At 39.0% G+C, this 13,294-nt stretch overlaps 1 protein-coding gene across 3 annotated transcripts; it reads right to left on the bottom strand.

Annotated features, from left to right (window-relative positions):
• Window positions 1-1,898: 1,898 nt before the first annotated feature.
• pycr1b (pyrroline-5-carboxylate reductase 1b) lies at window positions 1,899-12,041 on the bottom strand. 3 transcript variants are annotated; one of them, XM_037244748.1, is made up of 9 exons: window positions 11,932-12,041; window positions 11,334-11,427; window positions 10,654-10,724; window positions 6,704-6,883; window positions 6,493-6,600; window positions 5,806-5,919; window positions 4,640-4,732; window positions 4,366-4,529; window positions 1,899-2,767 (listed from the first exon to the last, which is right to left on the bottom strand). In XM_037244748.1, exons 2-9 carry the CDS (start codon window positions 11,398-11,400, stop codon window positions 2,587-2,589), a joined length of 978 nt encoding a protein of 325 aa, XP_037100643.1. In that variant the 5' UTR covers window positions 11,401-11,427; window positions 11,932-12,041; the 3' UTR covers window positions 1,899-2,586. The 3 variants fall into 3 exon arrangements, with proteins under 3 accessions (XP_037100643.1, XP_037100561.1, XP_037100729.1); XM_037244666.1 differs by having other exon boundaries at window positions 11,874-12,029; XM_037244834.1 differs by lacking the exons at window positions 10,654-10,724; window positions 11,334-11,427; window positions 11,932-12,041 and adding an exon at window positions 10,622-10,639.
• Window positions 12,042-13,294: the final 1,253 nt, after the last annotated feature.

Genomic DNA, 13,294 nt, shown 5'->3' with positions numbered 1-13,294 from the left:
AGCACACATCATTTTAAGAAACAGACAATGGCTCATGTATCAAACTAACACAACACTAAAAATTGTTGAAGGCCTTAGGATTTGATTTAAACTTGTGCTCCTATCTTTGTATAGGGTTTTTTCCCCAAGGTGCTATTTTTCATCAAGACATTTTATCAGCATTGAGTAGATAAGAGACGACTTTATCTCAAGTAGTTGCCTCTGTTTGTGCAAGCTCACAGGCAGGACTAGTGTCGAGATGCAGTTTAAACAAATCTGACATGACACTATACATTTGTTAGATAAAACTTATTTATGAACTGATCTAAGGGACGAGCACACACACAGTTTTGTGGTGGAAAGTCTCACACATACACACACACACACACACACACACTCTCACTCTCTCATGTAAGAAACTATTTATCCCATAGCAATAAGGTAGTTCAAAGATGACAACCCTTGCATGATGACACAAGCAAACAACATGCTGGCTTATTTTCCCAACACGTAGCTATGTATTTTGAGCAGCTTGAGTTACAATTACCATTGGTTGGGTTAAGCATTTTGACATCAGATTTGGAAGAGCTGAAGAGCTGAAACTCGTCAGAGAGCCACGGCAGCACTAAATTGTCATGGGCATGAATGTGTTTACTGTTGTTGGTTGTTTCTTGTGGTTATTTATGGGCCCTATTGTTCAAATACATTCATGACATGTATAGAAATTTAGAAACTGAAGGCGCTTCCTCTTTTTGTGTTATTATTTCAAGTGACAGCTGCATCAAACTGATACTATATCAGCCTGGCTTTCACAGTACGTCAAACAAACACATGTTCAGAACACCTTTAAGCACACTGCTCGCAGTTGTTTATTTCAGTTTGTGTGATGTTCTCTAGGTTTGTTGGATGACTGCAAAAGGGCTCCACTGAATTCAAACATGTGGGTGTCTGGCATCCGCATTCCTTGATATGCAAACATGTTCTCGCAAAGGTCAGTGATTAAATTGATTGGATGCAGATGACAGGTAGCATCTGGCTTACCTGTGGATAGAAGGCACTTTCCAAACTGTGGTCTACACAAAACTAGTCGATTCTATCCATCTATTGTTATCTGCTGCTATACTGACGTGTTGAAATGTTTTTTTTTTTTTTTTTTAAAGAAAGTCTTAGGTGCAAGACATTCACATAGCAATGTGAATCTATCAATGAAATAAATGTATCTGGAGAAGGGGTCACCAACTCCGGTCCTCAATGGCACAATCCAGCCCGTTTTAGGTGCAGCCCTAATGCAACACACCCTTGAGGACCAGACTTGGTGACTCCTGATCCAGATACATTCGTTTCATTTCATCTAATCTTAGCAGTAGTGGGACCCACTGAATAATCTTTTGGTCATAAAAATGGGATTAACAAAACACTGGACTTTAACACAACAATAATGACATAATGAAGTACAAATACTGTCTTGAGTAAAATTTTCATACGGACTTTGAGTATTTTTCAGAATTTCTAAACAGAAATCAGCACTATGGACTGTTAATTTTATTACTTTTTTCAACCTTCACAGTTAACCACGACATAAAAAATAAGCAGATTCTGGTTCGTTTCTTCTTAGCTTGGGTATTCGTAGTGTTGAGAAAAAATAACAGGGACAGCAGCATTCAATTATTTATGCATAATCCTAATATTAACTAGATGCATGTGACAAATGCCAAATATGACGAGACAAAGTTGAGCTCCACAGAAATGTGCAAATGGAAGAATTTAAGAAAATGCCGGCATCTGCAGACCAGGTTGTATCCTCAGTCATCACTTGGGGACAATAAAGCCGGAGATGCTTACTGTTGTCGTCACAGCATGACAACACAGCATGAAAAATAGCACAACCAACATACAAAGTGAATGGAAGCCAAACAACCTTTTTGCTTCAATTTGTTTAATGTTGCATGAAATGGGAACACCAAACCAGAAGTGGTTGCCATTAGAAAATTTGGTTTAATTTAAAACAATTGGGACATTTGGAAATGCACAATCACAACAGGGATGTATTATACTAACAAAACGAACAGGACCATGTGATACGACGGACACTTGTGAGAAAAAAGGTTACCAATGCCTTAATAGTTGTAGAATAATCCGTCTTCAATGTCCACAAAGATGTGATATATAATATTACTACTACTACTACTACTAATAATAAAGGCTGTTCAGACCCTAAGCAGGTAAAAATCCTCCATAAATCAATTTCCAAACCATAATTAACAACCCATTCCCAAATGCTATTGACTGATTACTGCACAGACAAAAGATATGGTGCCTATGAACGGACAAAATATACTTTGACCTCACTCATCTATGTGGATGTGCACGAGACAATACAAGTGCAGCACAACATAGATGCATGCGTGTCTTTATGAGAGACACTAAGTAGAAAATAGTAGAATGAAATAAATAATTTGGTAACAGAAATATTGATCATTGGTGTGGGCATTCCAGACACCTGAGTCAGCCGAGCATGGTGCATGGCTGAGAAGGTATACAAGAGGCATGGCCATCTGTAGATTGGTAATGTAAAATGCGTTTGTTTGTCTTTTTGTTTCTTTACTATCAGTTCTTTTTCTTGACTCCAGAGCTGCGATTATTGTTGAACAGGTTGAGCCCTGATCTTCCGTTTCCATTGCCCACTCCACTGCCTGCGACTCCGGGCTGCTGAAGCACTTTGTCCAGCGTGGTCTTCTTAATGGCTGCTGGAGAGATGCGCTCTTGATCCGCCAGAAACTGTAATTCTCTGGAGGAAGAAAAAAAGAAGCTCAGGGTCAAACTCTATTCAAACTTTTAAGTCATTAAAATCCGAGAGTGTCAAGTGAAAGCTCCTGACATAGATTCATTTTGTCTGGGCAGTCATTTTGCTGTTATGAATGAGCAAGACAAAAGCTGTTGTGTGTGCGTGTTTTTAAGACTGATTGGTATTACAGATGGCCACATCATCAGAAGTACATTTCACATTTTATCCAGCCATTGTTATGAGGGGAAAACCCTGCCACCGATAGAGCAAATCCATAAGTAGATCTATAGATGCAAAAAGAGATGCGCTAAAGCGCGACTATTCAACTGCAAGGCGCTTTAGCTCTTAAATGAAGCTCTTCACCTCACTTGAACTTGGTTACTTAGCACCAAAAAGCCATCAGATAGTGTTAAAGTACTAGATTTCAATTAGTCATGACTTAAACACCATCTTGTAGCAACTTGGGTAATTTCAGAAAGAAGCAAACAGGCGAGTTTCAATGTACGTATAAGAGGATATGGAAAAAAAAAAAAACATCAGAGAATAGATTAATTCACGAATAGTAGGTTGCACAGGGACAGTGATAGACACATACATCAACAGCTGGCGAAAACCACAAGTGTGCAAATATGCTTAATTTTGTTTTCTTTTTTTAGAAGTTGCTACACAGGCACTATATCGACTGCGGCACATTAACAAATTTAAAGTGCTGAAAATAGATTGAGAACAAATCTATGACACTACGCTCTCTTCAACACAACTAAAATTCAGCCTCTTCGCTCACTCTGAAGTACCGTAATTTTCGGACTATAAGTCGCACCGGAGTATAAGTCGCACCAGCCATAAAATGCCCAAAAAAGTGAAAAAAACCCATATATATGTATGTAAGTCGCTCCTGAGTATAAGTCGCCCCCCCACCCAAACTATGAAAAAAAACCGCGACTTATAGTCCGAAAATTACGGTAGTTATTTGACATTATGTCACCTCCAGATTGAAAATGTGTCTTTTTTTTTATCCTTTTAGAAAATAAGATACATTTCAGTAGGCCTGTTTTGTTACACATGGATTTCTGTAATCGTTGGTGCAGATGGAACTGCTCGGCCGCAATTGTGCATGCAGATTCATTTTGGTCTAATAATTGCTATAATAACAAAATACCTTAAGTGAATTCAATATACTGTTTGGTTTATTGCATGACTCATGGGTCGAAGACCTCTGAGAGATTTCAGGACGATGATGTGACCAAAGTTGCTGCTTTATAACATTAAGATTTGTCAGGTCAGGGCTTGGAGTGAGGGCAGACTCTGATGTTACAAGCTGGTGCTGGTCTTTTACCATTTTAATCATCGACATACCATATAATACCAACTAGATCTGTGTGAGGTGCCTTTTTTTAACTTCATGAAAAAAGTGGGTTCAAGGATTCTGGCCAACAGTGACGATAAGTTGTGAGTATGTGTGCGTATTATTTCTACTCACGTAAATCATTTAAAAAGTTAAAGTATGCCTATCATACCAAAAGAAATACTGGCAGGATTACATCAAAAACAAAACATAGCAGACATCCATTTTGTAAGCGATACGACTCCAATCACTTTACCTTGTCCGAATACAAGAGGCCTCCACCGCATTGATCAGAAGACTGCGGAAGCCCCCACTCTCCATGACGTGGAGGGCATGAATGGTGGCGCCACCTGGTGAGCACACATTGTCCTTTAGTTGGCCTGGGTGCTGCTCAGAGTCCAGCAGCATCTTAGCTGCTCCCTGCAGAAGAAAACGAAATAGGGAGGACTTACAGATTGCCAGTGGACATAATTCTTCGTATGTGGGTGGTAGGCATAAAAACAACACACAAACGGCTGAACACCACTGACCAATAGAGCCTGAGCTCCTAGTCTGACAGCAAGTCTCCTGGGTAGACCCATCTTCACTCCTCCATCTGCTAGTGCATCCAGCGCTGTGAATGCCTGTTTAGACACAAACATCCCTTCAGGATACCATCACATTATTAGTCATAAAAAAAAAATCATTTGCAGCCTATTGTGCTACATGTGCACCAGGGGGTGTCCTGCATTTACATTTGTGCATCTGGGATTTGTCATTACATTCTGCAGTAGTCACATGCTACAAGTAGATTTCTGATGAGACATGCACATGGTCAAAGAGGCAGTGTGACAATTATTGGTGGAATTTTGTAAACATGGAATGAGCCCTTGCAAGTGTCACTAAAAATCATTTATCATAAATCATAAATACATTTACACAGACAAAAAAAAAAAATAGATGACTAAAGCTGTGTGAAAGAGAATTTCATGGCTTACTGCGTTCCAATGGGGCAATTAATTAATAAGCCATTTTATTCTAAGAAGTGAAGTTACCCTCTCTCTTTTCAATTAAGTGGATACTTTCTGCCAGCTGTAGAAAAACTACATTTACCAATACTGATGCAAGTTAAAGATCGGGTTAATGAAACAATCAGTTGTAGTAACTAGTAACAAAAAGAAGAAGAAAAAAGGGTAAATGTACAAATTGCAGACTATGTGGACCAAAATGGCCACAAATATTATGAAAGGAGAAGTAGAATAGAAACTGGCCTTAGGGTTAAATAGGGTGTGTGTGTGTGTGTGTGACGGGGGGGGGGGGGGGGGCATAATATGAAGAAATGGTGACACACAAATGTTACTGCGCTTAATTTTACTCAGTCTTTCAGACACCCAAGAACAAAGTAAAGGCCCTGTGCAAAATATGCCAACTTCCTGTTTCGTCATTTTTACCACAGCAGAGTTTTGCTGACTAAAACTGCTGTGCGAGACAAACAACAAAGCAGCTGAAGAAATGGATGTGCGACTGTGAATGTCAGGTGGAGTGGCAAACAACACAACCGCTCTTACTTACTGCAGGGAAAGCTATATTCGTAATATGGAGGGAGGTAAATGCTCTTCCAATCACACACACACACATACATGCAAGTACTATGAAGACCTGCAAAATTCCTAGAATTTTTATTTTCCAAATAGGTAAGGCCTAGCAAGTTACTTACATAGGCAGGTCCACTTCCGCTTAAGCCGGTGACAGCGTCAATGAGGTCCTCCTCCACTTCAGTACAGAAGCCTACACTGGCCATCAGCTGCTCCAGCAACTTCCCATCCTCCAACTGCCGGGAACAACACAACACTAGTAACTTCAGTGTCAACAAAAGCGAAGAAGATTGTGTCACAGATAGTCAACTAATCAATCCAATGTGGGAGAATACTAGAAAAAAGTCACGCAAGCCAAATTCTATACAGGAAGTTCAATGTGAACCCCAGACCTCAGAGCTGTGAGGCCAATTTGCTAAATAACTCAGACTTCGGTCGGCTGTTTACAGATTTTACACAATCAAATCTTTGCATTTTAAATCTGCAGCTCATGACAGAAACACATTCTGAAAAAAATGACACTTTAAAAATATATAAGCAATTTTACACTACCCATGCACAGTGATGCCTGAGAAAAGATTTACATTGTACGTACTAAAACAGTAATTCTTTTTAAAACTATCAAATGATAGTGATTTGCCATCAATAGAAAAAAAAACAACTAAGAACATCTTTTGTGTATTTTTTTTTTTTTTTTAAATAACTAGACAACATCACCTAAAGGTACAAGAATGAATAGGATCAAAGATTTCAATGAAGCTCAGCGTGTCTGCATCCTTCTTTTTTTTTTAAAATTTTTTTAATATTACCTCTGCATGAGTGCCAGTCGCATATACTGTAGCTCCTTCTCGCACTACCACTGGAGTGTTGGTCATACACCTCATGACTTTAGGGGCTGCGCGGTACTGAAGCAGTTTCTAAAAATGGTCACAGGTAAGTTCAAAGAGGGTCTAATCAATAACAATAAAAAGAACAAAGATGAGTATGTATGATATGTCCAAAATAAGAGGGAAAACCGACCTTTTCAATGGAGTTGATGGTGACACCTGCGGCACAAGAGACAATCAGATGACGGTCTTCGATGTCTGGCCCAATTTCATCCAAAACAAATGGGATAATATGTGGCTTGACAGCCAAAAAGAGCACATCGCTCTTGCTGACCGTCTCTTTATTACTCGTTGTCAGGCTCACTCCCATTTTCTACAAAATAAAATGGAACCAATGTAAACAGCATGTGCGTCAACATCGGGACAGGCATATGATTGGTGCAAGGTGGTAAAGGGGGGGAAAGCAAGATTATTTTGATTGAAATCACAATTATAAATTCAATTCAAAACTTAGTTTACAAGTACAAAATACTCACATCCCTGCACGTTGAACATTACTCTTGGAACACTGCTCCAGGTAATATTTGATGATATAGGATATTTACTAGACATTAAAAGTTTGATATTAGTGCTGCCTCTGCTCTGTTTGCCGTGTTTTTGCCATGGGCGTTTTGTGTGCGTGCTAGTGTTTTATAGGTTTACACTAGTAAAAAAGATTAAAAGATTAAAGTCCCAATGATCGTCACACACACACCTGGGTGTGGTGAAATTTGTCCTCTGCATTTAACCCATCCCCGTGTGATTTTAATCCATCCCCTGTCAAGCGAGTAGCGAGTCGTAATTCTGAAGTGACAAGTGGAAGAGGTACCCAAGTTCCCCATCTTTGCCAAGAAAACATGAGAATGTTTTTGTTTTTTTCTTTTGAGTTTTGTTGGGAACAGGGGCACCCGGACATGTGTTGAATGCACAGAGAAAGAAAGCTGCGGCGCTAAAGAAATAAGATGCCTTTACTCAACTGGACATGGAAGGAGGGAGATTCTGATTTTGTTCTGAACTTTTCTGAACTTTTGAAGCACTCAGAATCCATTTCTAGCAGCCCGCACAGGAGATGAGTTAGAGAGCCCTACTCTCATCTTTTTGTCAAATGACCTTGTAAATTTTGTTAAATTCAAGTCTTGCATTTCTATTCTGCTGCAACCATTACCTTACTCGGTAAGTAAATGTCCAAGGTGCAATGCAGTAAGGCTTACTGTCTTTATCAGGTCTGTAGTATATATTTTTTTTCCCTCCTTTATTTTCACAAGTCTTGTGACTTACGGGGCTAACCTGAGACTTCAGGTGTTGGATTGTGTGCCATACTGTATTATGCAGAAATGTGTGTTGGTATGACAAAAGCCCTTGAAAACTCAAGTAAGTATAGGTACATAGTAAAATAACAATATAATAGCAATAAACGATAAATAAAATACTGGCTGTTCCTTGAGCGCTTAGGGCAGTGTGGTGCCATGCACACACTGATAAGAGTAGAAGGAGAAAGATGCAGCTGTTCATTTTATAAATTGTTTTTCCCAGACTGGGTTAGTATATCTACCTGATTATTGTCATGTTACCGATGCGTACAGTATCTGTTTCTGCAGCGTTTGTGAGTAAATGTTTGTTATTTTAAGGAATACCACTCAGTCGATTTTACATTGATTTTAGCATTAAAACTGGAATTGGTTTTAAAATGAAGTACGTTTTGTATTTAAACATACAATGTGTGTAATTCTTTTTGGTTTGCGTTCATGTCAACAGTGAACTGCAACTTTGTTGTCATTCAACAGTTAAACCACACTGAAGGAGGGCAGAATCACAGAACGTCACATGCTTGCTGCACAAGGGTACTTTCACAATGTTGCACACACACACAAACCGCTATTTGCCACATGAAATGTTATTCTTTGATTAGAATGTTTTCAAGATTAAGAGAAGCCAAAATCCCAATTAATTTTTGATTACCGTATTTTCCGCCCTAAAAGGCGCACCGGGTTATAAGGCGCACCTTCAATGAACGGCCCATTTTAAAACTTTGTCCATATATAAGGCGCACCGGCTTATAAGGCGCATAAAATAGAAGCTATACTGCATCAAACTGAGGTTGACTAGGGTTGCGGTATGCATCCACTAGCCAATAACCAACGAGCCCTCTATAAACAATCGCGTTTCTCAAACGATCTCCTATAAAATGATCAGAACTGACTAAAGTTCGATCTAACGCATTGGTACTACTTACCTATGTTTCCCTTCCATATCGATCCGTAGATTTACTCGAAACATTAACAGAGCAGCCTATTTTGACATGAAATAGCCTGGTACGTATAGCAGCTATCGCAATAGCATTAGCCATCCGCAAAGTCTCACGAGCCTCAGCGAAGTGTAAACAATCGCGTTTCTCAAACGATCTCCTATAAAATGATCGGAACTGACTAAAGTTCGATCCAACGCATTGGTACTACTTACCTATGTTTCCCTTCCATATCGATCCGTAGATTTACTCGAAACATTAACAGAGCAGCCTATTTTGACATGAAATAGCCTGGTACGTATAGCAGCTATCGCAATAGCATTAGCCATCCGCAAAGTCTCACGAGCCTCACCTCGCAATCTCCCATGAGCCTCAGCAAAGTGTAAACAATCGCGTTTCTCAAACGATCTCCTATAAAATGATCGGAACTGACTAAAGTTCGATCCAACGCATTGGTACTACTTACCTATGTTTCCCTTCCATATCGATCCGTAGATTTACTCAAAACATTAACAGAGCAGCCTATTTTGACATGAAATAGCCTGGTACGTATAGCAGCTATCGCAATAGCATTAGCCATCCGCAAAGTCTCACGAGCCTCACCTCGCAATCTCCCATGAGCCTCAGCAAAGTGTAAACAATCGCGTTTCTCAAACGATCTCCTATAAAATGATCGGAACTGACTAAAGTTCGATCTAACGCATTGGTACTACTTACCTATGTTTCCCTTCCATATCGATCCGTAGATTTACTCGAAACATTAACAGAGCAGCCTATTTTGACATGAAATAGCCTGGTACGTATAGCAGCTATCGCAATAGCATTAGCCATCCGCAAAGTCTCACGAGCCTCACCTCGCAATCTCCCATGAGCCTCAGCAAAGTGTAAACAATCGCGTTTCTCAAACGATCTCCTATAAAATGATCGGAACTGACTAAAGTTCGATCCAACGCATTTGTACTACTTACCTATGTTTCCCTTCCATATCGATCCGTAGATTTACTCGAAACATTAACAGAGCAGCCTATTTTGACATGAAATAGCCTGGTACGTATAGCAGCTATCGCAATAGCATTAGCCATCCGCAAAGTCTCACGAGCCTCACCTCGCAATCTCCCATGAGCCTCAGCAAAGTGTAAACAATCGCGTTTCTCAAACGATCTCCTATAAAATGATCGGAACTGACTAAAGTTCGATCCAACGCATTTGTACTACTTACCTATGTTTCCCTTCCATATCGATCCGTAGATTTACTCGAAACATTAACAGAGCAGCCTATTTTGACATGAAATAGCCTGGTACGTATAGCAGCTATCGCAATAGCATTAGCCATCCGCAAAGTCTCACGAGCCTCACCTCGCAATCTCCCATGAGCCTCAGCAAAGTGTAAACAATCGCGTTTCTCAAACTATCTCCTATAAAATGATCGGAACTGACTAAAGTTCGATCTAACGCATTGGTACTACTTACCTATGTTTCCCTTCCATATCGATCCGTAGATTTACTCGAAACATTAACAGAGCAGCCTATTTTGACAGGAAATAGCCTCGCGGGTACAACAGCTATTCGGTGACGCCCCCTGACTACAGTTGCCGTAATGCTGGGAAGCGATGCGACCTTGTAATTTATTAGTCGTACTAAAACGTACTGAAACATTTTGGCAGAGCACTGTGTACAACCAGTATGGATCAACAAATTCATCAGTTGATCCATATATAAGGCGCACTGGCCTATAAGGCGCACTGTCGGCTTTTGAGAAAATTTTAGGTTTTTAGGTGCGCCTTTTAGGGCGGAAAATACGGTAATTGCCCAGGGCTGAGAGCTAACCATTTCTGCTATATTTTAGAAGTTAAATTCACCCTGAGGCCAGTCACGGTGGGCAGGTCAGTGTCTGGGGAGCTGGCTGTGATCCTATGTGTAGCGATCACACCTGTAGAAAAGTGAAAATTATTGGAGACATTTTAACACTTTAAAAAAAATCATTAAAAAGTGCCGTACGAATAGCAGCGACTAATTATTTTATTTTTTTTCCCCCCATTTTGGTCAAATTTCAAATTGTATGACAATTTGATCAGAGATTTCCAACTACCGTAAAAAATCATCCTGTGAGCCACAGCAAAGTATCCAATTTCATCCAATTGGTGAAACACATAACATACAGTACATTAATCTATATCTGTCTGTGATATACAGTAGAGTGATGTGCAGAATAATTAAAATGCTATTCCACTAGATGGCTGAGGTACAAAATTAATCGGTTGCCATTCATACAACAGGAGGAAAAAAAATTAAATCAGCTAGTATGTGTTATACTAAACAGGCCCAGCATTGGTACATTGGTAATATGGTGGTTTTCCATGAGGTCTTTCAAAAATAAAGTGCCTTGGGCTCATTATTGGTTGGGAAATAGTTCACTATAAATATCGCATTAATTTAAATGTGAGAAGTACCACTCCAACTGTTATGTGCAAAATTGCACTTAATGAAATGCAAGCACAATACATTTTTTCTTAAGCGTGAATTTAACAAAAATTTTCACCTGCAGCTGTGAAACCTTTGACCAGTGCATGAGCCAGCTGGCCTGCTCCTATAAATCCAACACTCATTTTATCAGATGAAGGGGCTTCTGTGCTCTGGGAGGAAAAAGAATGAAACGTTTGTTATTGTGCATGCCTAAAAGAACACCAAAAACAATATAATCAAATAAATGCACATTATGATTGTTTTATGAAAGTCTTGTTTTGGCAAAAATGGGTCGCTAACAAACTGCATTTAAAAAAAAAAAAAAAAAAAAAAAAAAAAGTCCCCCAGGGGAAAACGGAACTTTCCGAGCCCACAACCTCTCGGCATTGAGGAGTAGCATAACATGAAATCTATTGCTGTTCATCACAAACAGTGTAATAAATCATATATTCCAAGTTCACTGATATTGATGCTGATTCAAAAGATGCTGATGCGCCATGCTAACTTGTGACAGCCTGTCCTCTGCTAGAAAGCTAGTAAACAGTTAGCAAGCATTCATCGCCAGTAAGTCTAAACAAGAAACACGACAAATATGCTCTTAAAAAGGGATTTTTACCTTTGGTTGGATAAATAACTGTCGACACGTCACTGACAGCTGCCTAAGTGACACGTACCTTACGGGGCCGGAGGAAAAGAAAAGAAATGAACTTTTGGTGTCAACGTGGCTTGGCGCTCGCACTAGCCCAGTGGCCCGCAATCGTTACTCAGACAAAGCTGACCAATTATATTAGGAAGACGAGGAGCAGCAACCAATAAAAACGCATGTGGGCGGGATTTCTTATTACGTCACAGCCAGTTTCATCATCTGTGGAGTGAAATGACCGATGAGTCGAAAAGTATATATTTATTCTGAGATGTGGAAAATTATGACCTCATTTGTTTCTTGCAAAGCATACTTGACAAACTATTAAATCTAACATAAAGCTTTAAGTGTCTGGCATTACCACGCAATAATTTTTGCATATATTACAAATATTTAATTACTATGCAAGTATATCCTGCATTTTTAATGTATTCTAAATTTTCTTAATTCCCTAATGACATTTTTACTCACAAAATTTGAAAACAGATATCGATACTTTATATTGGTTGCTTTAGACAATCATTTTTCCTACTACTGAATTGTCCATGTAAGTGGTAGGTCACTAGTAGGTCAATTCGGCACGCACACACCTAGAACGACTATGCTTTACTTTTACTTCCATTTCTGTCCACTTGTAGAACTAGAACACACTTGTAGAACACTCAAACAGGTGCAGAAGTTGAGTTTACTTATTACTAAACTGCTGGGTTAAATATTGGAGTGACCTTAGCAGTTGGGTCGATTTGACCTAAATTTGTGTTGTTTTGAAAACAAAAAAAACAAATTCACCACCAAACCAGGTGTCATATAACAGTTTTTTCTGTTTTTACTTTTGTATGTTTCCCAACCTGTAATTTACAGCTTCAATTTAAAAGGTTGAATCTGTACAGTAGTTCTGTACTTCTACTTCTACATGAATACTTTTTTGTTACGTGTCAGAACTTCCACTTAAGCAGAGTGAATCATTTTAACATTTTCGAGCCACAAATAGCTTTATATAAATATATATTATTGCTGTTTGACCTGGAAATGGCTCATTTTTTTCAGTGACTTTCAAAGCAGTATGTCAGTAAGTTGTCAGGAGCGTGTCACAACCTTACTTCATTTGTGCCACATCCATTGCTCAACATTAAAAGCCAAAGCCGCACCCTACCTGTTCTGACACGTTCCACCTTGTGCTGGCGTGACGGAATAATAATGTTCACTTAATTCCAAGCTATTAAATTCTTCATAACACCGTGTGTGTCGGCATTACTTCAAAACACGTTCAACTCCCACGACAGAAAAAAAAAGTTATAGTCATGAAAGAAAATAAATAGATAAACATACAATAAAAATAAAAATAAATAAATAAATAAATTTAAAAAATATATATATATATATATATTTTTTTA

The sequence above is a fragment of the Syngnathus acus genome, chromosome 1, assembly GCF_901709675.1.
Source record: "Syngnathus acus chromosome 1, fSynAcu1.2, whole genome shotgun sequence".
NCBI lineage: Eukaryota > Metazoa > Chordata > Actinopteri > Syngnathiformes > Syngnathidae > Syngnathus > Syngnathus acus.
Note: the sequence above shows the minus strand (reverse complement) of the source record. Positions and strands in the feature narration are given on the sequence as shown.